Raw genomic sequence first — 26,572 nt, 5'->3', positions numbered from 1 at the left:
CTGAAAGTAAAAACAAGTTATATTTAGTAAGACTTAACCATAAGCTTTTAGTTTTAGGGATGGAAACAAGTGATTGTAAATAGGATAAACACAAAACTTACTGCCTCTTTATACTTAGCAGGTCACCTTTCTTCTTGCTGAATCCATCTTGTGTGGGATTCCTGAAATGTTTCCAACAGTTACCGCTTCAGGTCCAGGTTTTTTCAGCAATGCATCTTCTCAGTGTTGTCATCAGTTCTGACCTAATGACATCTTCACCTACTCCAACTTACAGTCCTTGGAGCTAAAACAAAAGAGACTTTGACCATGTTTGAAACTTCTGGTGATTTTCCGTTTTTGTTTTGTGTGTACTGAGTGGCTCCTCCATGGCGTCAACTGTTCCCTCTTTCTCCTCTGAGCCTTGACTGGGCAGTTACCTCCCACTCCAACTGGACTTGTCTGTCTGTTCAGGATTCATACCTTCCTGCTAAGTATGATATAAGACACACACATACGTTTCACAAATGATACCTGGAATGCTGCTACCTTTCTAGACAGTGATGAAACATGCTGGGATGTTAGCACAGATGACAGACCCAGTAACAAAGCTCTTTTGCTTAAACAAGCCCATGAAGGAATACTTCCCTTCTTGTAGCTTTTTTGGGTGTTTCTGGTGTTGCAGGTTTTGACTTTTATAGTGTACAGTCCACTGGAGATTGCACAGACATAAGTAAAAGTTATCTCTTGCTTATGTGTACTTATATTTTAGAGTAACACACACCCATATGGAAGCTGTGCTGTTTAGCGCTTAGGTAGTCTGCTTGAAAGAATTCTAGTTATCCTTATTTAGTTTAGTCATACACAGATCTTGTATACTTTTATCCTAAGTTTTACAGATCTAATAATCCATTTATTAGTTTTTGGAGCTTAAAACCTGGTTACGATAAGTAGATCTGTTACAAATCATGCTTTGAATGCAGTAAGTGATCTGATCTTTTTAAGGCACTGAAGTCCCAGCTTCTTTTTTTAAGGTTTGTAGGAATTGTTGTTTGCTCCATGTGTTAAAAGTAAGAAAAGTACTGTGATTTCAAAACTGGAAGAGCAGGTTTCTAATTCAGGAACCTGTTCTAGTTTTTTAATATACTGTGTATTTAGTATATAACAAGTGTTGTGTGTTAAGAATGCTGATGAAGAGTGAAACATTCAGAAAGAGAATTTTTAAAGTTATATTGTAAATAAAATAAATATTCAAGGACAACATAGATGCTCAGTCAGGAAACAAAAAATAAAAATAAAATAAAACATAAAATCTTCTTAAACTTAATTTTTAAAGATATAATAAAGTGAGAAGCTCGTGTTAACAATTTTATCTGTGTAACTGATAAAACTGTTCTTTCAATATTCAGAAGCTACGTGATTTTTGGAAGCTTACCTATAGTGGTTTATGTGTTGATACAATAGCTCATTTTTGTTTGAGAAAGTGTGCAGTTTAAGTAGATCTTATCAAAAAACATTAATGCAATGTCAGTGCTTTATGAGACCTATTTAAATATGCGCTAAAACATTTCAGAGACATCTCAAACGGAGGATACAATTGAGTGTTTAGAAAAAGATGGATGTAGTGGCCGTTAAGTTTTAATTGCCTCTTATCTCTTGCTACCATGGCAATAAAAATAAAAACTTTGTAGAGTAATATTTTATATAATACATTATTTGGCAGGAATATTCTTAGTCAGCAAATTCATGTAAGCAGGAACATATATTTTCTCTTTTCCATCATTTTCATATGCAAGTTGTATGCTTTTAACAATCTTTGTGTTCTTATTTTCTGCATTTAACAGCGCTTAGAAATCTTTCTTAATAATATTGAAAGCTGTGATATTTTTAGTGTGTTTCTTCTCCTTCTCTCCCTTCTCAACAAATTCTGTAAGAGAATTAAAAATTGAAAATGAATCTACTTCATCTTATTTTGCTGTGCGGCTCAGAACTATTCTGATGAGCCTTGATAAGCTGATGTGGCCTTTAGGGAGAGACACATCAAATATAGGCAGACAGGTCCTGTGTCTGGTAACAAAGACTGAGGAGGTCAAAACTATCCCAACAGGCCTGAGCAGGTCAGTCAGAGGCAAATGTTGGAAATAAAATTTGGTGGGGAGGGGAGTAAGAGGCCTGGGTCAAGTCCTGTTCAAAAAGTCAGCTTTGTCAAAAGCTTCAGTCACATTCTTACCTACAGGCAACCTCTGCTGATCCCAACTCATTAATCGAACTGGAGAGCCGTCTTGACCCTGGCTCCTTCCCTTTGAAGTGTGGTGTCCTCTGCAGCATGAGGAAATAATTTGCTGCCTGATTCAATGAGCCATCAGTAGAGCCAGCAGACCTAATGACATGTGAGAATATTAACCTCCTACCACGAAGAGCTGTGAATCTTGAGAGGCAGTCTATAATTCACCCAGCACTCCTGAGCCTTCCCGGTCTGTCTTTTTCTCGCCCTCACTTTCTCGCTCACGGGGAGAGAGAGGAGAGAGACCCTCTTGTCGTAAAACTTTATTTTCTTCAGTAGTGGGAGCCTTACTGAGCTGCTTGATAATGAGTTACTTTCCTTTTGCAGTTAGATAAAATTTATACTGAAAACTAGACATCCATCTTGCATATAATCATTTCTGCTTAAAATATGACACAGGCTACATAAGTGACATCAAGGGGGTGGTAATTTGAATACTTACCGAAGTAGACTATTTCATGTTTCCTTATTTATTTTTCATCATCAAAAGAAAAAGTTAAAAAAAAAAAAAAAAAGCATAACAACAACATGTTGTTCTGTATAATGTGTTTTCTAGCTGCCCGTAGTCAAATGGAACTTTCTGCAATCCCCCTCTCTCTTTTTTTGTTTTAATCTAAGGAGAAAAACAGTTCTGCCTGGTCAAATGCAGTGTGTTACACACGCACATTTGCACACGTGTGCTTGTGTGCCCCTATGCAGCTTTAACAAAGGAACAGATTGTTGGCCTCATCCGACTGCTTTTAAAGTCAGGGCTGTTTTTTCTCTTGTTGACCCCTTTAGTGCTCTCAGTCAGAGATTGTCAGGTAAGCTCCAGAGAGTGAGCCGCTGTTACTTATTTGGCTCAGCTAACGAGAAAGTAAAAGCAAAAATGTCCTTGTGTCTATGTGCTACTCACCACAAAAATGGTGGGGACAACCAGACTTCACACTGTTACATACCCACACCTCTGTATGGTCATTTTTGTTGAATAATGACCTTTTTTTCAGCAGGAACAATCATATTTTGATTAATAACAAAAAGTTGTAAAATCCTGCAAGTAAAGAGTTCTTTACCTCTTCTTCTCATAGTACTGGTTGGAGGTGCAAAAGGTGCAAAGCTTGAGGTTTATGGGTACGGGTAGTCAACGAAGGTAGCGAGTCCTAGACCAAGAGGACTTGTGCTGGCAACTTGGCCTAGTCTATGCTGCAAAGGCTTTTCTCCTATAACTGTACTGGCAAATGCTCATTTTTGGCAGAGACATACCTTGCAAAAGCAAATGAAATTTCACCAACTGTGTACACTTCTGCTGGTAAAAGCAGATGTTTCCCCACTGGGGTAGAAGTTAGTGGTGCAGTTGTGCAGCCAAAACCTTTCTGTTAGAAATTAAGCCTGAATTCTGCTGGGTTACAATGAGAAGCCTGTTTTGTTCTGAGGAGTTGTTGGTAAAACTATTGGTTTGTTGTGTGGATCTGGCTGCAGAGTAAGAGACCATGCGAAGGGGTTAAAGGAGATTAGGGGGACAAAGCAGGGTGGATAGCAGAAGGAAATAATAAATAAATAGCAGTTAATAAGCTGTGTAACGAGTACGGCAGTATCTGTGATGTGTGCATATGTATGTCCCTATGTTTTTCAGTTGTTCTGAAGATATTTTTTTAACAATGAGGGATTCAATGTTATGTCCGTTAACATTTTTTTCCTATCGTGCTTGAGCAGTCTATTAGTTGTTCTCACCTCTCACAGCTGGTCACAAAGGCCAGTCTTCTTGCCTCTCTCTGCTTCATCTTTTTTATTAAGTTTATTAAAACTAGTCAGATTATACTTTCTTATGGCACAGGCTGTGCTTGGTCCATTCATTATGGTTTCTTATCTTGGCAGGCAATCTGAATTGAACGGCAGCTAGTCCATTATGCACATATGAAGCCCATCACTCCTCCAGCAATGGCCAATTCATCAAACATTTATCTTTTGCCCTCTGAGCAGTGCGTCAATTTGCTTGTCAATCCTCAGCCTTGCTTGTTGTGGAAGATGGGAGAAAAATCACTTTTCTTTTCCCCTTTCACACTGCACACTGGTAGTCGAAATGGGCTTTACTCTGCTCACTCCACCAGCTTGTTACTCCCCCCCTTCTCTGTGCAAAAAGGGGAGGCGTCAGGTTACTATCTGAATTGCGGAGTGACAGATTGATCCAAGATACAGTAATGCTTTCATTATTGCACTGCCTTTGCACTTGCATTTGCTCATATTTCCATTATAATACTGTTTTTTAGTGGAATTATAAATAGGGTCTCAATGCATGGAGCTGAGAGGGGCTTTTAAGAATAAATACATTATAGGGTCTTAAGGTTTTTTTATTTTTTGAAACAAGTAGGTTTATGTTTTGTAAAGCTTGACTTGTTCTTTCGCTGTTTCTAATCTCTAATACTTCCTCGAATTCTTTCAAGTTCAGGAAATGGTAGTGCTTGCATTTTTTTCTAAATGACTTTGGAAGCCATTTGTTTTATTATGATTGAATTCCTTGTTAACACTGGGGAAAAAGGCGAATGAGGCAAGAGACACATTCCAAGTTCTTCTTCAATCCTTCCAACCCTATTATTTTTCACAGAATAATTTCAAGAAATTCTGTCAGAAGGTGTTTAGGTCCCTACTTAGGAATATTGTTAAAATTGGACTGTAGTGACTTTCTAGTGGTGCTTTTTACAGAATGTCCTTTGATAAAATAGGAATGCATACAGTCACTAGCTATCTACTGGGTAATTTTAAGCTATGTTTTGCAAACTGTATTTTGTTACACGATAGTTGTTCGATCATTAGATGACTAAGACCTCATTTTATGATCCATTTGGTATCATTTTAGAATATTTTATGTCTTATGTGAAATCCTGCTTGCCGCAGGCTATATTATTACACTGATTTTCATTTTATTTAAATTTACACAGAATTGTAACAGTAACATCATATAAAACATCAGTGTGTTTAATCCTGAAGATGTAATATAGAAAAAAATCAGCAAAAGGAAGCCTAAAATGCAGGAAAAGCTGGAGCTCTGCTGTTGGGATTCCCTCTTGAGTAGAGCTGTATTAAATACACACAGTGAAATCTGAGACTTTAAGAGATTCATTAGAAGAGAAACTGAACCCTATCCCAGTCAGCCTGGTCAGCTTCATCGTTAGAGTTAGCCCAGAAAAATAAATGATCTTTTTTTTTTTTTTTTTTTTTAAGTATAGTCTTGGTGGGAGAGTGGTGATTAAACATCTGAATGGTTGACTCACGATTGTACGTTTTCCGTGAGCTATTGAACACTGTATTTGGGTTTTGTAGCTTATTTCACCAGGTATGTTACGCACTGTTTATGGGCCACAGCTGTAATAGCTTATTTTACCTTAATGTTGTAAATTCTTCTCGTTCCGTTACAAATTATTGGACAAATTCATCCCTCCCAAATGTATGTACTTTGCTGAGCCTCACCTGAAGGTGTGCTGCACCTTCTGGAAGTGCCCATCTGTTGTCAGTGGAGGTAAGGAGTTATGAATAACTGGGCTTCTACAGATAGATGAGATGAATCTGCACTGCTGTTTTTCAGATAATTGCATCATTTGAGGAGCTGCTGCTTAATAGCAAAATCTCAGCATTTAGATTTAATAGTTTGTAGGGAAGGATTTGAAAATGTAAATTGCAAACTCCTGAAGTTTGGCATCCAGAAGACTTGATTATCTGTTTTTCTATTTATTTACTGACTCTTGTCTTTTTTGGTTTTGTTCTCTTTGAGATTTGGGGGGGAGGGTTCAGTAGTTTTGGCGTTTTCTTAGCCATGGAATTTGCTGCATAAGGCTCAGAGCAAGACTATGAAAACACGTGCAGATGCTGGATTTTCATGATTCCCCACCACTTAAATGTCAGAGTGCTTACATAGCTCCAGTTTGTTGTCATGCAAGGTATTTTCATTATGGTCTTTGTTGGTTATAGGGTATCCCAGGTAGTGTTTTATGCATCCTGTATTTAAGGAAAGGGAAAGAATGAGGGATGGATATTCACTTCATTGTGGGTCTGTGAATTGCGTACGAGCATCAAGATGAAAAGGCTCAGAAACTAATCGTGGATCCAGTTCATGACACAGATTTAATTTTTCCTTACAGGGAAGCATTTCTTTTTCCTTTTTGGAAGCTTGTATTTCAAATATGCAGATTTAATCTCAGTAGCTCACTATAAAGGATAAGTATTTAATGATTCTGGTCTTTTCATTTCTTTCCATTTTCTCTTCTACGGACCATGTTCACAGGCTTGCCTTAAGCTTTATTCAGTTATTTGCTTCCAGATATTTTCAATATATTTTCAGTATAATTTTTACACATATATATTTTCAATATACCAGCAACAGAAAGCTGGAAGGAGATTGCCTGGAAGTGATGCAAACTGCACTCTCTAAATAGCTTGCAAAATACTAACATTCCCTCTGATATTAGACAAAACAGGGCATTTCATATTTTAGTGCCATTGGCAAACTTGTTCTTCATTGAACAAAATTGTGTGATCCTTTTTTTTTTTTTTTTTTTTTTTTAAATAATGACTCGTATAGCCCCACTTGGGGCCTGGCCCACGCTAGAAATAGTGGCCAGCATGTAGGCTATTTCAAAAAGTCCTCCTGATGGTTTATGCAAGGGAAAAAACGGCTTCTCCAGCCTTGTTTATATTTGTTTCCTGAAACCAGAAAACTACCTAGTCAAAATCACTCTTCGGCACTTTACTGCTGGGGTTTGGGGGTTTCTTGACATCCACTGGGGCTTCTCCCCCCACTCCATGGTCCAAAAGTCGCATCAGAACTATCCATTACTTATTCCTTTCTGCCTTCCCTTTGGATGGATTCTCCTGCAGGAAAAGGGGTGCACACACCAAGCAGGACTGCAGAAAAGAAAAGCTATTATGCTTGGATGGTGTAAAGGTCATTTTATGATGCTTTGCTTGTAGTTTATCAGCTATTGCTGTCTTAGTCTGTAGGAAATACCCTGAGTGTCAATGCATATTATTTGTGTGATTATAATAGTGAGAGGCGTTATGTCTGGAATTAAAACTGAAATTTCTCTGCTCCTTTTTCTTTAAAACTGGGTTCTTTGTTTTCTTAACAGGTGAGAGGTGTGTTTAGAACCGAACCCAAAAAATCAGGTTTGCGGTATAATTCTGACAGAAAGCTCAGGCCAAGTAAATCTGCACAGAAGATTCACCAAAGTCCTTCCATCACCAGAAGGGAACTGGAAGGGGCTTCCTCCCCTCCGACTGTATTTGTGAGCTGTATTTCAGATTAAATAGAATTTAAAATTGAACAGGAGTCCATAGCAAGTAAAGCTGAAATGATGTTTCGCGTTCCCAGAAAATCATGCAAAATCTAAAATTGTACATTTGTGTATGTTATGTTTTTATGTGTGTATAGCATTTATCTATTGCTTTTTGTTTGCTTTTGTTGAGGTTAAGTCATAGGACTTGGAAGTCAGGTGCTCTGGGCTTTATTTCCTCTCTCCTAGAAAATTGCTGAGGGTTACCTTTTGCTAGTCACTTAACCTCTCTCTGCTTTACTACCAAATGGAGTTTTAAGCCCAGCAGGTTTTGAACTGTAATTCATTAATTTTTTTAAAAAAACCTTTGTGCTCCTTGGCTGGCAGGTGTTGGAAATGGAAATTACAATTATATTCTTTAAATACTGAAATTATCTGGTACTAGGGTTCTCATGTTGATTCTGCTCTTCTGTAATCTGTTAAAACATAAAAGGCAAGGAAAGAGGTATTTTAAAAAGCTTTTCTTTTGTAACAGCTCTGTCTTTAACTTCTGGTAATGGCTATCTCTTGTCAACAGAGTACAAATCAATTTAAAGGCAAAAGCCAAACTCTCTCATTTACATATTGTTAACTGCTCTCTCTTTTCCTGTTAAACAGGAGGAAAAAGTCATTAGAAATGAGTCAGCTGTCTTATTAATGGAGGGGTGGGGTAAAACGTGAGGAACGTTTTCTCTTTGGCATATACTTTGAACAGATTGCTCTTGGGGACAAGGACAACTGCGTAGTACCGAGGTCTGTCCATTCATGTGAGCCACTTCTGCTTTTCTTCATTTCTAAAATCTCGTGTTTTCATTGTCAAATATCACCAAAACGAAGAGCTGCTCTGCAGTTTCATTGTAACTGAATCCCCGCGGTGCCAGCGGGACTGTAAGGAACAGTGCGGTTGACAATTGCCATGCACACCCACACGCACACCCACACACACACACCCCGCAAACCTCGGCCGTGACATTCCTTTATGATTAAAACTTTGCTGCAAATCATGAATGAATTATGGAAAAGAAAGCTGGAAGAAATCATACTGAGTAGCTGAAGGACTGGGATAAAATGACATTTCTGAGACCTTTGTATTCTGCAGGATTATTTACTGTCTGGTTACAGAACATCTTAAGTCGTTTTGCAGAGGGAGTCACTTTCCTGTTTAGCGCAGTGTTTTTGTAAGCTAATGAGGGCAAAGCGTGAGCCATAGGCAATGATGCTGTGATATTAGCTGTGACAGGGAGCTTGATCATAATTATCTTAACGAGGATAGGGTTAATTACAGTGGAAACTTAGTTTTTTCTGTTTGAATGAGGCAGAGCTGAATACGTTGTGATGTTTTGTCGGTTTGATGTGACTTTGGAAATTGCAATGGAAATCTCTTGGCAGCCCTTGCTCTCCTCTGGGAGCAGAGTGTGAGCCCTGCAATGAGGTAACTGAGATGGTGCTTGTGGGTGAGATAATGGGCAGCTTTCGTGTCGTCAGAGCGGGCAAAAAGCGACCTGCGAGGCACCTCCGAGACGCTTATTAGCCCTCTGAACCCGAGGGAAGCAGCTACCTGCCACAGCCCCTTTCGGCGCTGCTTCTGCAGGGTGTTGCTTTTAGTATACCTATATGGGAAGGCAATTTTTCTGCTGTGAACTATGAGAAAACAGCCCAGATTTAGCTTTAGGATGGGTCTCTTTCTCAGGGGAATTCCCTTTCTTATACCTGCTTGTCTGTTTTAGGGTGTTTGTGTGGTTCTTGCTATGTTGTGTATAGACTCCTGCTCTCCTGTTTTGTAATGTGCTCACAAGGAAATAGTTGGAATACATTAATATAACTATCTTACCCTCAGTGAAAATAAAAATACTAGCATTTGGTATGTTATAGATTTCTACCTCATGCTCTGAAAGTGCTTTGCATGGACTAATTCACTAATGCAATCCTTGCTTTGCTGGGTGATGTTGCCTCTCATTTGCTGATGGGAAATTGCGGCACACAAGAGTTACGTGACTTGCTAAAGTTTGCACCATTGAATCTATTGTGTGGCCTGGACATCGAGCTTTGGCTTTCCAGTCACAGAGGAAATATTTCAATCCCTGCTGGGAAATGTTTCCTTATATGTTATGGTGACAGAGATTTTGCTTTGTATTTGGTAGCTAATATCGCTGAATGGTAGCAAACACATTTCTTTCCTTTTTTTTTTTTTCTTCCTTTTTTTTTTTTTTACTTTACCAACTTTCTTACCAATTTTGTTTGGGTGCTAGTTTTTTCTTCTGTTTAACATGAAAAAATTTAGAACCATGCAAATAGCAAAATAACACATGGATGTAAATTTATGTTAATGCCTACACTCTGTCTCTGTACTGTGGCAACCCCTCCCACCTCCCTGGGCTCTGAATTTAGCTGATTAAATCACCAAGTGCACACTGCTCTGATGACATGAAAACAACAATTAATAAGCAACCCCCTGTGTAACACAGCTCCTTTTTAACTGAGCAGCTAATAACATTACATGGCAAAAATTATCAAAACCAGACAGGTGTAAGGAGATTTGCGCACAATTTTCTCTGCCTATCTATGAAACTAGTACCCTTGTATTCAGCCTAAGCTTTTGAAAGAAAGGCTGTTTCAATAGGCAACTCCCTCTAGTGTTTCAAGGCCTTTTGTCCCACTTCATGGCTTGTCATTTTGTTTTATGCCTCCCCTGCAGCAGTTTTGGATGTGTGCTTTCTTCTCCTTGCCAGTTGCCAACCATTTGCTGATTCAAATGATAAGAGTATTATATTTGCATAACATAACTCAGGAACAATGTGTATTTTGATGCTGACACTGACCAGAGCCCAAGCAATGTTTTTTCACAAAGGACCTATTAACATCCCATAAGGCTCTCTGGTGTTGACAAGGAGGTGGCCTTCTCTGAACTCCTCTGGCAAGTCAAAGTCTTACATTAAAATGCGAGGTTTGGAAATAATCCACTATTTATATAATAAAGAGTATTTAAGGGGAATTTGCTAAACTAGGTTTGTCAAATAAACCGACATGAAAACTCATAACAGCTTGATAAACTCCCTGCTACTTCCCCTGGATTGCTTTCCCTTTTAAAGATACTTGGGGGAAAGCATTGAAATGTCTGAGATGTTTGCTGATGTCTTCTGATCTTGACTTTGGCAAAACCAAGTCAGTTAGGCCAGCTTTGCTGAAATAGCTAGCTTGATACAGCCTCCTAGCACAGCGCTCTCATGGTGGATGGTTTACATAGGCTGAACTGAGCTTTTCCAAAACAGCTTGTTATAGGCCAGTGCACAAAGTGTGACTGTTTTTGCAGCGGTTGGTTCATTATAACAACAATTATGCCAACATTTTGTTCTTGCAGCTTCAGAAATTTTACCTCAATACATCCTAACAATATAGATGTGCCATAGACTGTAGGCTTGGCAAATTTTCTTGAGGTGTCAGTATCAAAATGGTGTTGTTAATAGTTAGTGCACACCTGTCTTGCAGAATGCAGTGTAAACAAGGTTTGAAGTGCTTTGCAATCCTTCAAATGAAAGGTGCTGTTTAAGTGTTGTGCTACATGTTACTTTTAAGTACTGATCATTTAGTGTGCAGTACCAAGTTTGAAGGTCACAAGCTTGATTTGCTATGAAAAAAATGTTATTTGAACCTTCTAACTGTGCTTTACATGCTCACTAAGTTGTAGCTACAAAAATTGTATCTTGTTTTTGTTGGCCAGGTGAATGTTAAATTATCTAATTAGAAACTCCTATTTTCTAATAATATTTGTAGTTTTCTCCAGTAGTAGCACAGCCTCTAGAACTCTCCAGCAGAGACCTTGGCTCTGTTTTGATCTTTGCCAAAAACTGGGGGAGGGGGAGGAAATCCCCTCAGTATAAATGTCATTGGAAAGTGAATAAATAGTATAGACTGCATCTTCCTTATTCATCACATTTTATAAAACAGCCAGGAGATACAGTGATGATCTTCCCACTGGTAGGCATAGTAGATCAGCTGTCAAGTCATGCAATCTCAGCATATCTCTAGGTGTCTGGTAGGTGAATGAGCTGTGAATGTGTGTCTCTGCGTATGCTCTGTATACCATGCGTCTTACTGGATTAATGTGTGGGGTTTTTTTCCTGTTGGAACGTGCAGACATCAAGAGTCAGGTTTGGAATAGATGCTTTAGCAAGGCTCCAAAGCGCTCCTTTTAATTTTTTCCTGTACTTTGCTCTCGGAGGAATGAATACCTCTAGAATCTTGTTTGTTTACCACCTCTCATCTGTACTTCCATGTTGTGAGATGCTCCTTTTTTAAAGCTGCTCTCTGCAGTCTGACCTGTGGCTTGACAATGGGACAGTAAGTTCTGAAAAGAAAGCAAATGCCTTTTCTGTCTGGAGTAATTCTGCATTTTATTTTGTAGAGAACATTTTATTTTGTTTGCAGGGACTCGAGGAGAAGCAAATTAAGTGGTTAATAAAAAAAAAAATCCCTTCTCCATTTCCTAGTATTGCATGTAAGGTAACTGCTAAGAAATGATACTTGAAGTTGTATTTATTATTGTTAGCGGGGTATGATATTTCTTGGCAGAAATGATGGATGACAACTTAAATTTGTGTCCAGGGAATGAAGGTGAACTGTGACAGAGTTATTTATCTTGGGAATGGAGGTTAGGGTCAGGCGAGGCTGGGTGCCTGAAGGCACAAGACATTGACAAATTCATCCTGCAGGCCCCATATCTGAAGCCTTTTGTTTTGGATCCTGGCTACTCACTAAGTGACCCCCATCCTTCATCCTGCCAGCATGTGAAGGATGTGTTGCAGTGCCAGCACTCCCCTTGCCACTAATTCTTGTCATTCACTCGTCTGACAGGCCCAAACCAAAACTATTCCCACTCCTGAAAGGGAAGGTTAAAATATTTATTTCAGCTCATAATGGCCTCCCTGATTTAGTGGAGTATCATTTTTCCTGTTGCCTTTGTCGTTTGCAGGTCACTAGAAGGACTGAAAACATTCAGTTACTTGGAGGAGCTGATCTTGGACAACAATCTACTCGGAAATGACCTTCTGCTACCCAGGTTACCCCGCCTCCATACCTTAACGCTCAACAAGAACCAAATATCCTTTCAAAGAAATACCTGCAAAATGTCAAATGAGTTTTATGTGTCAGCCAAATTAAAGTATGTGAAATATAGTTCATGTGCAGACAAAGCATTCTCTCGCTTGGCACCTGGAATACTTCATAGTAATTTATTATAGGTCATTCATAAATGAAATGCACCATTATATCTTCCTGTTGCTCCATTTTAGTGTGAGATCTAAGTTATGGCTCTGAAGAAATCTTTTTTAATAGATAAAATAGAGAAAGAAAATAATGTCAGTGCTACCAGTGTGCAGCCGTTCCCGTCTTTGCTTGGGGTTCTGTTGCAGGCTGACCTCTAGTGGAATAGAGAGTGCAGTGAAACAGTGTCAAGTTTTTATACTTCAAATAGCTCTTAAAACAATAAAATAAAATAGAAAACCCCAAGAAATATAATACCACTTTCCATTTTAATGAAGTCGGTAATACGTGCAATTTGGTAGCTGCTGTGGAAGAGCAGCTTGGTGTTCCCGCTGTAGACACCGACATAAAATGCAGTCCAAATCGAGGTCTTAATGCATTAAAGTGTTTAGATGGATGGTTAAGTCCATTCATAACCAATCAGGCACTTTTCCATATGCCTGAAGTCAGTGCCTGCTTAAGTTTATTCAGAATAAATGTTTCAACATTTGCCCAAGTAATCTGGTGAATCAGAGCCCCTGGTCTATAGGCTCTTAGATAATGGTCTGTAAAAACTAATTATCTGCAAGGGCTGGGCATGGACTTAATAATTAAACCATTTTCCCATATGCTGACCCTTATGGAGATTGAAGATGTGTAATATAAGGTTTTACAAAAGAGAAAGGTGATCAAATTGTGGCCAAAAGGCCAACTGAGGCCTGCAGAGTCTTAGAGCAGAGGCCATGAAAGCCCTCTCCTTGTAATTGCAGTGAAGACAAGGCTGCTCAACTGCAGGCCTTTATTACAGACAATGTAAACAGAAAGCAATTTACCTCCTACTAAAGCAAAATCCTCCTACTGAGGAGAATAAAAATAACTACAGATTCTGTGACTTCTGCACTGATTTTTGACTATATAAATAAATAACAGCAGGGTAACTTTTATTCTTTGGGGCCCTGGAAATTTGCCAAGAGTGTCCCTTGTGCCATGAAGATCATTATTATCCTAGGTATTTGGCTAGATTTCTGGCTAATGCCAGGATTATGAGGGCTGGATTTGGGTAACTATTTGGTTTTACTGTTTGCTGCTACAGTCAAATCTGAATTGGGCATGCACTGATGAAAAACGTATGAGAATGTCTTTGCTGAGAATATGGATCATGGTACGTCTGATGTAGCATATCTCCTTCTAACAAACACAAAGTGTAAATTTGGCTGTCAGACCCAAAACGATATGTGTTTGGGGCGGGGAGGAGTCATGGAGGAGGTTTGCGCTTACCAAAAGGAGGAAAGGTATTTTGAATAAGAGCTCAGTGAACAAGATCAGAGGAAAAAAAATATCCTGTCAGTAGTACTCTTTGAAGACTTCTGTTAGCCTCACAAAAATTCTTAAAATACCATTATCAAGTGCATAAGCTCAGGAAGACAATGATCACATGGTAAGTGAGATTTGATCTATCCTAGGAATTTATTTTTAAATTTAGTCTTAAAATTATGAAGTTAGAACTTTGAGAATACTGACCTACCTAAGTTATTGAAATAATATGTACATTTTGTAGTCTGCTGCCAATAATATAACAGAAGAGTTGCACAAATGCTTGTAAAGCATCTAATGCATGCAAGCTGCCTGGAGAAGATAAAATAACCACTGTTTTTCATTAGTATTTTGAACTTGAGGGCTTAGTGATCTCTTGCAAGGAAGATAGAGCAGTCTACAGAATTATAGAGACCTTCCAGAAATCTCTCTTCAGTGTGGATATCATACTTGAAAAAGGGCTCCTGTGAACTTGAATCACCTATTTTAATCAATCATTTTGCGATAGGATTCTTTTAAAAATGTTCAAATAAAAATGTACATTTAATAGAATAATGAAATATCACAGGAAAGATTGTTTAGTATGCAATGGTAGCACTATAGTAAGGACACAGGTGAGCGAAGAATACTGATCTGAAACAAAACTGTAATTGGTGTAGTATTACCCATATAAATATATGCAGATATATACATGCATATATAGAGAGAGAGGGAGAGAGAGAGATTGAGAGTAAAACAACCAAAAACCCAAACTGACCACTATGAAAACTGGAATAATATGTCAACTTTAAATCTCATATGAGAGCTTTCCTGGGTGTCTTTCCTTGGTAATTAATATTATTATACTCTGCTCTTTCTCCCCTTTTATTCTGGTTTTAATTTTATCCAGATCCTGTTCTGATAGGAGCTTTCCACTTCTTTTACGTGGTTCATGTATTGTGTGATATTGTATGTGTAAATAACGTTTGATCGCTCTTAAAATAATGTCTGGATACACTGCATAAATGTGAAAGCTTATTTCTAAATCAGGTAAATTCATAGTAGAATCATCTAGTATTTTTTTTTTCTTCAAATAGTGGTTGCTTATTTCAGTTAAAGTTAGGCCACTACCATTTTTTCACCTAGAAGTGAAAGAAACTAATTAAAAAAACCCCACTATTTTAAAAGTTTTACTAGTGTGGTACCTCAGCTTTGTGTAATGTGTGATCTGTTTAAAACATATTTTAAAATACAGACTATATAGCTAAAAAAACATAAAGGATAGCTATCAACATGGTGCAGTTTGGATTACTTGTCACTAACATATATATGTATACACACACACGTACACCTTTTCATGTATATATTTTATATATATTTTTTTACAGATTTATTTTGGGAAATGTATCTTAGTTTCTCTTTCAGACACACAATGGATGGCAGAAAGCAATGCAGACTAAGATGTGTGGTAGGGGCTGGAGGAAGCCTCACAACTGAAGTCTGCTATACCGGTAATGAGAAGTCTCACTTCTCTTTTAAGTGTGTTCACTAGATAATAACAGTCAGATAGGAAACTTTTAGACAAAATTATCCCCCTGTATGTGCAATACCAGTGTGAGGTTTCATGGCTGTTCACTGTGATAAGAGGGGCTGTTGTTACAATGGGACTATATAGTGTAGAAATTTAGATTTCTCTGACATGTCAGTCTTTTTAGTATCTGCTAAAACTACCTGAATAGTTATTCAAAAGGGCAGCAGCGGTAGTTCTTCTACATATGTATATCTGAGTGCTGAAAATTTGATGGTATGCACTGCCTCATTTCAAAATAGACAGGACTGATACGAACCAGATCTGAGATTCTCTGAGCTAAAAGCTCTATTCCTTTATTTAATCCATTGAGCTGGTCATTCATTTAACATACATTTTATATACCCCATAAGATTTGATACCAAAATTGATTTAGAATAAAAATGTAGAATGTATCTCTAGAATGCAGACACTGAATCTAGGTCTTGATTTTGGATGACTTAGAGGAAAATCAAGATATTTCACACCACAGAGTGGGAAATCCAGAGCTGGGCAGAAGGCCAGTAATGATATATGTATTACTTATGACAAGAGGAGTTATCACCCTGGTTCAGACCTAGGGTTTATATGTTCTTGAATCTTATCTCTGAAAGCAGGATGGATCCAGTACCTCAACTGAAGAATGTACTTCTGGTATAATCTGTCCTCATAGCGTTCTTGTCATAACACCTAATAGTTATGAATTTTTTTAAACCTTAACTGTAGACTGTAGTTTATTTTGTCTGTGCGTTGGTTCTTACATTGTCCGGAAGTGCTTGGAGGCCTAGAAGTCCCAATCTTTGACCAATATCTCATTACGTTAAGTGCTGTGGACTTGACGTTTAGACTGAGTGGGTACATTAAAGGCATACATTTTCTCCTCTTATGCACAGAACCCTATCTCCACTGAGCGGAGATCTAAGCCATGGTACAGCAGTCTACCTGTATATACTTCTGAGAGCCCTCCATGCCATGCTTGCAGGTTCGACTAAGTCTGGGAGTGGGTTGTAAGAGAACCACAGTACCTGATGAGCCAAAACACTAGGCAAATTCTGTATAACGTTCTGAATTTACTTGAGCATGGAGCCTTTTCTGTCTCTCTCTTCACCACCCTCAAAAGCACCTTTCTTCTAGAATAAAAAGGGCCAGAAGCAAAAAATAAGTAATGTGAATGCCTGATATCAAACATCTATGAAAGAAAGAGGTAATCATCTGTCCAGGCAGTTCCTTGTCCAGTTCTTGTCAGAACTCTTAAAAACTGTGAGCTGTTGCTTTATTCTTGATTGCCTTTGTGTTGCCTGGAAACCATGAGCAAAACTTGAGAAGAATAGTATTAAAAAAAAAAAAAAATCTTTGAAAAGAGAGGACATACAGATTCAGCCTGGACCTCTCTGGAGAACCAGAAATGTAATTTGGTCCCAAGCACAGAAGCATTCCTTTTTCTCATGTTTGTTCACCTAACAACATTGAAATCAGGTCTTAGAATCTGCAGCCTAGCCACCATGGACTTTGTGAAATACCCTGAAGATCACTCCAGCCACACAGAGAAAACTAATACTACTGCGGTAGATAGAATAAGAAATTTGTTCCAGATACTCAGTATGCAGGAAGCTATCCATGAGATGCATAGGCTTAGTTAATTACCATCTGGGTTGCACCTTTTCTTTCTTATGCAGAATGGTTTTCAAGCTAGTGAAGAAGAATTTTAACTGCTCTTGCCTACTCAAGACCCTTCCCCCTACCAGATAAGGTTCAGGCCAGAATATGGAATACAGATGACCATGTGTGACATCCTATTGCACAGAGAGAAGGGGAAGATGTATACTTGCATATTGCAAGCTATTTCTGTGGTTATCCAACCTTGAAGACCTAGCACATTCTAATGGAAAAGCGTTCAGGTGGCAAAGATCTTTTCACACTGCATTCAGAGGGGGATTGGTAACTTCTGCTTCAAGGCTATTTGCCTGGGGAATCACTTGTGATTGCTACATCATGTTTGTGATAAATTTAATTGAAGCAAAGGTTTCAAATATGAATAAATACAGGTAGCTTGCTTATTTATGATGCTGGAAACAATGCTATCCAGCTGTTTCAGTGTTTGGTTGATTCTAGCATGTGCATGAAAGGTGCTTGGTTGATAGAAGACTTTTGAATGATTATTTTGTGTCTTTCTACATAGTAGTCTTGAATTCTGTTATATTTCTGATATTCTCTATGTACATTTTTCATAATCAATATTTTGAATGTAAAGCTGATTGCTTTTTTTTGATTTGTCTCTTCACTTCATTTTGATTTGACTTTGATTTGTCTTCATCACTTCAGGGCTCCCATCACTGAGCTTCAAAAAATATATAACACTTGACTAATATCATACATGGATCTAATTGTGGCTTTCCTTTTTGGAGAGAATGGAGCTGAAATCGATCTTAGAAATGGCACAGCAGGATTTTGCAGCTCTTTGGCTCCAGTTGCATCAACATGGCACTCTTTAGGCTGCAACAATAAACCATGAAAAGGAAGCTGGGAATAAAAATTCAGTCTTGCTTTTGATTTTTCTTCCTCCGTGTTTTGTTAGCATTGTCTTAGAAAGACTTTACATTTTTGGTGGCATTGTATAGTTCCAGTATTGTGTTTTAAAATAAGTATATAACATACTAATTAATTAAAATGTGTGGTCCATGACTTGTGACTCATCTCTGAGTAGCACTTAATCATGAGAATTCATGTAGGATATCATTTATTTCTTCCTACTTCCTATTTCTTCTTCTAGAGAAATAATCTATACCTGACTGTGGTTGTTTCAGTTATGATATGATGAATGATTCTAGCACAGAAATTTGACTATCAGGAGTTGCAGGTTAGGTTGTTGTCAAATGCTGCTGGTGTCCTATGCTTTTTGGGCTGTCAAAAAGTCTGCAGAGCGTCAACTTTTCTGTAAATTGGTGACTTTTTACATTTTGGGTGATGGTATCTGATTCCTGAGTTTTGTCCAACTGTGTAAATACACATTTCTGCTTGTGCTGCAGCTGAACCTGAAATAGTACCAGGACGCTAAATATCTATTTCAGTAGGGTGAAATGTGTAAATGATAAGAAAGAGAAGGTCCGGACAGTCTTGCACAGAATTGCAATGTAACAAGTCGGTATGTGATTTCTGGTCACCCTTGCCTGAGAGAATTTTTGTGTGGGTATTTTGATTCTGCATCTAAAATTAATGCTCAATGTTTAGATGTGAGATATTAGAATCTAAGCACTGTTTTCCAAATTTAGAGGGATTTAGATATTTGAGATGCAGGTTATCAACTACTGTTATTTACTGGAGAGCCTTAATGAGTTTGATGCCTCCTTTCTTTTTGTTTTTCATAGGACTTTGATGCATAGGCTTACATTTTTTGCAAATCTCCGCTCTTCATTATAGCATATCTAAATACCTTTTGATATATGCCCCCTAAGCCTTCATGGCCAAATGGAAATTAGGATCCGTTTGTCATACTCAGTGTTCAGTAAGTCGTTAGAAAAAGTTGAACCCCAGAAAAGGCTCTGCTGAATTGACAAACAAAATTTCTGCCCGTTTACTCCATAGAAGCAGCAAAGACATTTCTTTCTTTAATAAGAAAGGGCCAGATAAAATCTAAGCCTTGCAATAGCTAACCCCCTGTGTGCAATTGCCATTATGGAAATAACTGCCTTTTGTAATAATAAACTATTTCTTTCAGGAAACCTTTTCGCAACTTAAGCAGTCCTGCAAGAATTAAGTGTTTCTCCTGGCTGAGGGATGGTGCCAGACACAAACACTTCTCTAACAGTGTTTGGAAATTTTTAAAAACCCTCTAACTTGAATGCGTGTGGAAAAGTAGTTTGTGACCTTCCCATCACAGTTACATACTTCCTGAAAGAACCATGAAAATACTTCACTTTAAAAGCTTATATGTGAGCTAGAGGTCCAGATGTGAGGAGAAGAGAATTACCACAAAATCATGATTGGGTCTCCATCCTGGCTAACAAAGAAGAGTTATATAATACAATGCTACAACAAGGCAAGTTTTCTTAGGGTCTGGTTGATTGCTTCCTGAGATTTGAGGAAGTTTTTCTGTTGATTTGTAAAGGGTATGAAATCTGGTTTTCTAGCTGCCATCTAGCACTCTATACTGTGGCTTTGCCAGATTAAAAAACACCATTTTTGTCCTAGAAATTAATTGATAGAACTAATTCCAAACCATTTTGCTCACTTGTACAAAGTATTTGAGTAGGATATATCAGACTTTGAGACAGAACATCAACTATACGTATAGACATACTGATTTTAATTTATTAAAATTAGTAATTGTCAGCATGAACTTCTTGTATGTTTGGAAAGAAAATAAAATTTCAAGCGTACCAAAGGAAGACCACATTTTTAACAGTGAAGCTACTCTTTCAATTTTGCATTGCTTCTGTTGCCCTTAAGATATTGAGGTGAAGAAATAAGGTAAATACCATCAGCTAAAAATAACAAAGATAACAGAAACACATAAATCAAGTATAAATAATAGCAACACAAGTGAACTGAGGATTTAAAACAATAGTTGTGGTCTGTAACAGCAAAAGGGGATGAGAACAGAGCACTGAAATGCCTTTAATGGTTTTGAATAATTATCACTATTGTCTAAGCCAGTCCATTTTTAAACATTAAAGACTATATACACACATACACACAGCATCTTTTCTGAGAATCGCCACTTTTCCTTTGCGTGTAAACTGAAGTAAATAAGGATATATAGAAAGTCTCTCAGAGTGACTGTAATACTTTTCTATAACAAAGTAATTTGCTTTGTTTTTTCAATCAACAGTGTGCAAATGGTTGAATATAGTTTTCTGCCTAAACCTAAGCTGTGATTTCCAGTCTTGCAGTGGTTAAAAGGTAATCTAATCTTTGTTTAATACAGTTTTTTTCTGAGGAATGTACTTAAGTTCATCAACACCAAAATATAAGGCTGTTTTAATGAAAAATTTTATGCTTTACAGAACTTTAAAGCCTCATTTATAAAATACTTATGTGTTGTAACATTGAAGTCTTTAAGTTGTGTTTAGTGAAACATTTATTCACATATACTAATTGAGTAATTATGAACATGTTGCTGTGGCACTCAAAGCATTTATACTCCAGGAGTGAAAGTGGGTTGTTGTGGTTTGACTTTTTTTTTTTTTTTTTTTTTTAACTCATTTTCCAGTGGACTGCATATATTAGTGATGAATGTGCTGTGAAACTAACTGTTTGTTTCCATGCTGGAAAAGTTTCATGGCTTCAGCAATTGCTAGCCATTTTACCACACAGCATCCATCATTTTGTCAAAGTTTTAATGTTTTGTAGTGAACCACCTAGGAAAGAAAGGAGGAGAAAGGAATGACAAAACAGCCAAATTCTTTCATTCCATGCCAAAAAACTGACTGAAGTTTTTCCCTGTTTGCCCTTGGAACAATTAATGTGACATTTTCCTGAGTGCCATACTAAATTTGATTGTCAGATATTGAAATGTATGTTTAAATCAGCAGTGATGCAACTCTAAATGCTTTTTTCATTAATGTCATTGAATCCTTAACCCACAACCTTTGACACATAACAGAATTAGAAAGCCTTTTGGATCATTTGGCTGAAGTTGTGCCCTCACTGCAGTATCTCAGCTTGCTTGGAAACGTGGCCTGCCCAAATGAATTGGTCAGCAAAGATAAGGATGAAGATGACTACCAGAGGTACAGGTTAGTATCTTCCCTTATAAATATAATATGGCAAGTAATTTTTAATATTGGAGAAATACTGAGCTAAACCCAACTGAGTCCCAAAACAACATTTTCCACTCCTTCTATACTGAAATCACTGTGCCACATGAACACCTAGGAGTTTGAATAACCACGTTTCACTGAGATCACTCTCAGGAACCCTGTTTCAAGAAATATTTCAGTAATGTGCAACACGTACTTGAGTTGAGCAGCTGTGCATGTGCTTTCCTGCATGTGCTTTCCTGGATGTGGTGCTCATATGTGTGCACCTATGACCTTTCCTTCTTTAAGGCCAGAGTAAGGCAACATTTACTTACAAGAACTAACAATTTTTTGCTAACAATTATGGCAATGTGTTTCTTATGTTATGGTTATCAAGACACTATTAAGGAACACAGAAGAAAGCACTTCTTTACATATTGTGCTTTTTTATTCAGAGCAGTTAGTGTCTAGAATCAAATCAAACAAGCAATGTAAGTAATATATCTATATATCATCTATATATACTTCTATAATGTAATTTTAATGAGCTAGATTAGACAAAATATCATCTGGAAATTAAAATGGAAGCCAGATGAAAATATTACCTGCTCAATTGAAATGTTGCTGAGATTTAGTTGCATGCATATAAGGGTGGCTTTTGGGGGGGGGGGGGGGAATGGAGTGGGGGATAAAAATAGCTTTGACTGGTGATCAGTGATTGAGTATAGATCCAAGACTTATGGAACATCTGCTGAAGTGACATAATTTTTTGTAGCTGCAACCTTTAGGCAAGTGAGACATTAATTATAGCAAAATTCTACACAGTGTCATCCCAGCTCCTTTTTCTTAGTCACATCTGATACAAGAGTTCAGTCCTCATTTACTGGCATTTTCCACGTTGGCTGAAAATGGCTCTATGTGAGGCAAGTCAGAGCCAAGCAGCATTGGTCAGTAAGCTGCCAACCTTGCAGAGACTGAGCTTTCTTTTTGTTAGCAGGTCATCCATGAAATTCAGGGTTATATTATAAAACTCTGATTACATGTTCAAATAATCCAAACTCCTCTGTAGGAGTTAGTTTAAAACACAGAAGAAAGTAGAGGAGCCTGAAAGCAGGTTTATTGGAAAGCTGCAGTTGATTGTTAGTAAATGCTGTGGGTTGAAATTGTGCTCGTAGAGTTGGCAGCAACACCGCTGTCTTGGGTGTGAGTATTCTGTATTCACTTGTCTGGATTTTTGAGAAGGATTTCTAGATTATCATTAGCCCAAAGATTCTCACCTTCTAACAATCCAACTTTTGCATTCAGCATAGCTGTAGCATTTTGTTTTTTTACCAGGATTGCCTAGATTTAATATAATACTTTCTCATTGTTTTCACCCTTAAGTGGAAGGTATGCCTACCATCCAGCTTACAGGAGTGTAATAGTGCTGTCTCTACGTAAATTTATGTGACATTTGCACTAGGGAATTGCTTAAAAAATGAATGATATTTCTACAGTTTACTGTTTTTCACTTTAAGTATGTTTTCTGACAATATGTCTCCTATTAATCATTTAAGCAAATGTAGTATCTTAAAGGAGCCATTCAGAGGCAAGAACCCATGGTTCATTTAGTGCTGTCTGAAAAAAATTTTTTATTGATTGACATTCTCTGTGGTTATGTGATGTAACATTTATAATATGTCACACAGCCATACATCAAAACAAGCATGTCTGTTGTTTCATTTCAATGCAAAATGTTGATTCCAGGGAGGTCAAGGTAGTTTTGGGTCACGTTGTGGCAAACCACTGTGTCAAAAGTGTGAAGTGATTGTATTTATGCATCTGCTGGAAACTGTAACATTGCTTCCATTTTCTTTCCCCTCAATCTTTCAGAAACTTGGTTTTATTTTCCCTATAAACTAGGTTAAGTAAAGCTCTTTTTAGAAAGAAGAATGGACTTTCGATTACTTGAATGGTTTATGATTTTGCTGCTATAATGAGAGCTTCCTGATCATTTTCCATAATTATTTGTTACTTTATATAAGATTTGTTTGCCAGACATTATACTCAAAATGCAATGGTATATGTATTTATCTTTAGCTGAACATATTTACCTGTATGAATAAAGATAGGACTTATTAAAAGGACACTGCTAGGTATTTAGAGTTTTGAATATACATTTATTTAAGTATGTTCTGGACTATTTTAGATGTACAAATTTGTCTCGTGTAGTTGGCAGCAGCAAGCTCCTCCTGTGTGTGAAAGTATTTATATTTCATCAAATGTATTGCTTCAAATCTCAAACGCAAACATTTGAAATGTCCAGTTTCAGCATTTTCTTATTTTTTTCAGGGGTTGAAATAGCTTTTTTAGTATTATTTTTTTTAATTTGCCACATGAAAAAATGTCAGAACAGTGCATTTCAGTGAACCCGAATAACTTAAGCATTTTGCTTTACCAAAAACTTTAACTGTTTTTGTTTTGTTCTGCACAGGAACTTCTTTTTGTAAATTTTTTCAGTGACCATTGAAACCACAGATTCATTTTTCATTGAGCTTTAATTTCATTCCTATTGAGTTCAATTACAGTTCAGGCTATTTAATTCCTCAACCAGAAAAAGAAGGTGCTAGAAATCAAAGCTGTACCTAATCTTCGCATTCCAACAAGCTGAAAAGATACATAAAACCCAAAATCTCAACCTTAAAAAGTTGTGGAAAATCAAATTTTTAGAAACCTTGGCTTTAGTGATCTACTATGTTATTAACAACAGAGATAACATGGAATATTAAATCTTTGAAAAATAATGAGATTTTATCATAACTACATGGATAATGTGCAAAATTATGTTTGTGTCAAGGTGTTATGATCTGGATCATCAGGATCATTGCTGGACCTTTTCTGCCAGAAGTTTAATGCTAATGCTCTTCAGTACGTTTTCAGCAGAAAAGTATTATATCTAAAAACATTGTTGAGACTTTTTCTCAAAGTAGTTATTTTTTCATAAGAAATATACTTACACTCGAATGGGTTTTTTTTAGATTAAAAAAAAAAGAATCAAAGAGGAACAGTAAATTCTTTCCCGGTCTACTATTCTTCCTTACCTTTCCAATGTGTAGGAGAATTAATTGTTGAAAACATTTCTGTGTTTATTATTGAGGTTTTTGCATGGACAGGAAAAGAAAATGGCAAGTTCTGTTCTGCGGTACATTTAGAATCAAACTTGTTTGGTTCGTTTTAAAAGTGTGTACTTTTCCTATCACTATTTAGTTTCTTTCTGTGAAAAATGCTGTGCTGTAAGTTCTTATGTTTCATTTTATTTATTTATTTATTTATTTATTTTAAGTTTAGCTTTAAATTTTTAAAGAAAGTGTGGGAGGAGGTATTTTGGAGAGAGCTTCGGGGGTGAGGGCAAGGCAAAGTTCCAGGCACTGCTCCTTCATGATGGAGTTAAGAGCAGCATATCCAAAATATAATGGTGATAGGAAAGATTTAAAAGCATTTTGGCTCAAACAGGAAGCAAAGAGCGCACTGAGAAATAGCTTGCAAAACAGTTCGTATTTTAAAATAACCTATTCTACAATCTCGACTTTGAAGATTGCGTGAAAGCAAAGGTCATGACCTGGAGATCAAAGTAACACAAGTCAACACAGTAATTGCTGGTTGCTTCTCTTGTACCCGCACTGGCTCCGTCCTGTGGGTGTATTGTTTGCAGTGAAAACTTCAAACGTGCTGTTACTGAACTGTGAAAAATCAGCTGGGTCAGAACATATTACAAAGCGGTTGCTAATGCTGCAGGTGACCTCACCTATTTTCATTAAAGGGGTGCGCGTGTGACGGATGTACGCCGTGTGTGAAGTTTTCAGTGCCCGCTCATTCTTCTCTGCTCCTTATTGACATTTCCTGGAATGGTGCATTCATTAAGTGCTGTTGACATGGAAACAAGGGCAAGTGGAAACAAATGCCAGAGTTTATTTTAAATTAGCTTAAAAGTACATATACTAGATATGCTATCTTTGGCAGGGGGAGCAAACAGCGATAACCTTATGAAGTCCTCTTAAGATACAACGGTAAGAAAAGAAGGGCACGCATTTTCTATAGATTAACTTTTCAAGCAAAATAAACTATTCCCATCCCATAGGTCTAATTCTGTGCAACGTTGGGTCCTCTTGTAGCGTGTTCAGCTTTACTGCAGGGTTTTTTAACTGAGACAAAACCTGCTCTTCTATTTTATATAGTCCTGCTATTGAATTTAGGTGGTAATATAACATAAATATATACTCAAAAAGCAACAGGAGACTAGAAGGCCTCACTCATTAACCAAAATAACATGAATGACTTAGTTAATATCACTGAACTTACTGTGAGACTCCCTTTTAGCAGGTGGTATTGGAGTTTGTGGTACTTTTGTGGTAGGTTTTATGTACTTCATGAAGTGATCAGGTACTCCCTTGTAACTGTATAATCTGTGAATCTTGCTGTTTACGCAGCATTATCATTTCTACAGTATCTGGAAGCAGAAAACTGTTTGATAAACATCAAATAGCCCCACAGCTTCCATCTGAGATTAGCCACTGTAAGGATTTATGGGCATTTATTTTCAGCTAGAAAAATTGAAGTCCAGAATACCCTGATTTGTCCATACCTACACAGTCAATCAAAACGTAACTGCAGTTGTAGTTACCTGCCTAGAGACAGATTTTTCAAATTTCCTTAAGCTGTTTGCTACACTGGGGTGGAGCAGAGGAGGGTAAGGCATTAGGAGGTGATGGGGATTTCTGAGTGAGCTGAGGACCCCGCGGGATCACGCGGCCATCGCCAAGGCAGTGCTGAGGCTGCACGGCGGCTCTGTGACTCTCCAGCACCCTCACACCAGCACGCTCTCCCTCTGCTCTGCAAGATACTGGTTTAAGGGCATGACCTGGCTTGCTTATCCCTGTATTTGGGGAGGTCTGTTACAGATGGAAATTCTGCTGCCCGCTATCTGCTGTTTGCTGGGGCAGGGGGGAAGAGGGGAGATGTTTAAACTTTCTTTTGTGGCGCAGAAGAAAGTTACGGGGGAGAATCCCATTCAGCGTCATAAACTTGTTTGTTCATTCCTTCTGGCCTGCGTTGTCGTCTCTCCCCTCTTCTGTGCTGATGTAACTTTGCCAACTTCAGGTTATTATTGCTAGTTTTCAATAATGCAAACTGAGAGTATAGTCAGACTTTCAAAGTT

General features: G+C 37.6%; 1 protein-coding gene and 1 long non-coding RNA gene across 5 annotated transcripts in view; both read left to right on the top strand.

Annotated features, from left to right (window-relative positions):
• Positions 1 to 26,572, top strand: part of LRMDA (leucine rich melanocyte differentiation associated) — a 714,902-nt gene that overhangs the window by 389,653 nt on the left and 298,677 nt on the right. For all 3 annotated transcript variants that reach the window (XM_064513828.1, XM_064513829.1, XM_064513830.1), the window contains 2 exons: positions 12,512 to 12,643; positions 21,241 to 21,375. In XM_064513828.1, the coding sequence (XP_064369898.1) occupies positions 12,512 to 12,643; positions 21,241 to 21,375 (267 nt within the window). The remainder of the gene's footprint in view (positions 1 to 12,511; positions 12,644 to 21,240; positions 21,376 to 26,572) is intronic.
• LOC135328702 (uncharacterized) lies at positions 13,314 to 19,670 on the top strand. Of its 2 annotated transcripts, none has more exons than XR_010389688.1 (3): positions 13,314 to 14,218; positions 15,487 to 15,584; positions 19,356 to 19,670. It is a non-coding gene; the product is annotated as an uncharacterized LOC135328702 (long non-coding RNA). The 2 variants fall into 2 exon arrangements; XR_010389687.1 differs by lacking the exon at positions 19,356 to 19,670 and adding an exon at positions 17,963 to 18,190.

This window comes from Dromaius novaehollandiae, chromosome 6, assembly GCF_036370855.1.
Source record: "Dromaius novaehollandiae isolate bDroNov1 chromosome 6, bDroNov1.hap1, whole genome shotgun sequence".
In the NCBI taxonomy this organism is placed as follows: domain Eukaryota; kingdom Metazoa; phylum Chordata; class Aves; order Casuariiformes; family Dromaiidae; genus Dromaius; species Dromaius novaehollandiae.
The sequence above is the reverse complement of the archived record's forward strand: the minus strand, read 5'-3'. Positions and strand labels throughout refer to the sequence as shown.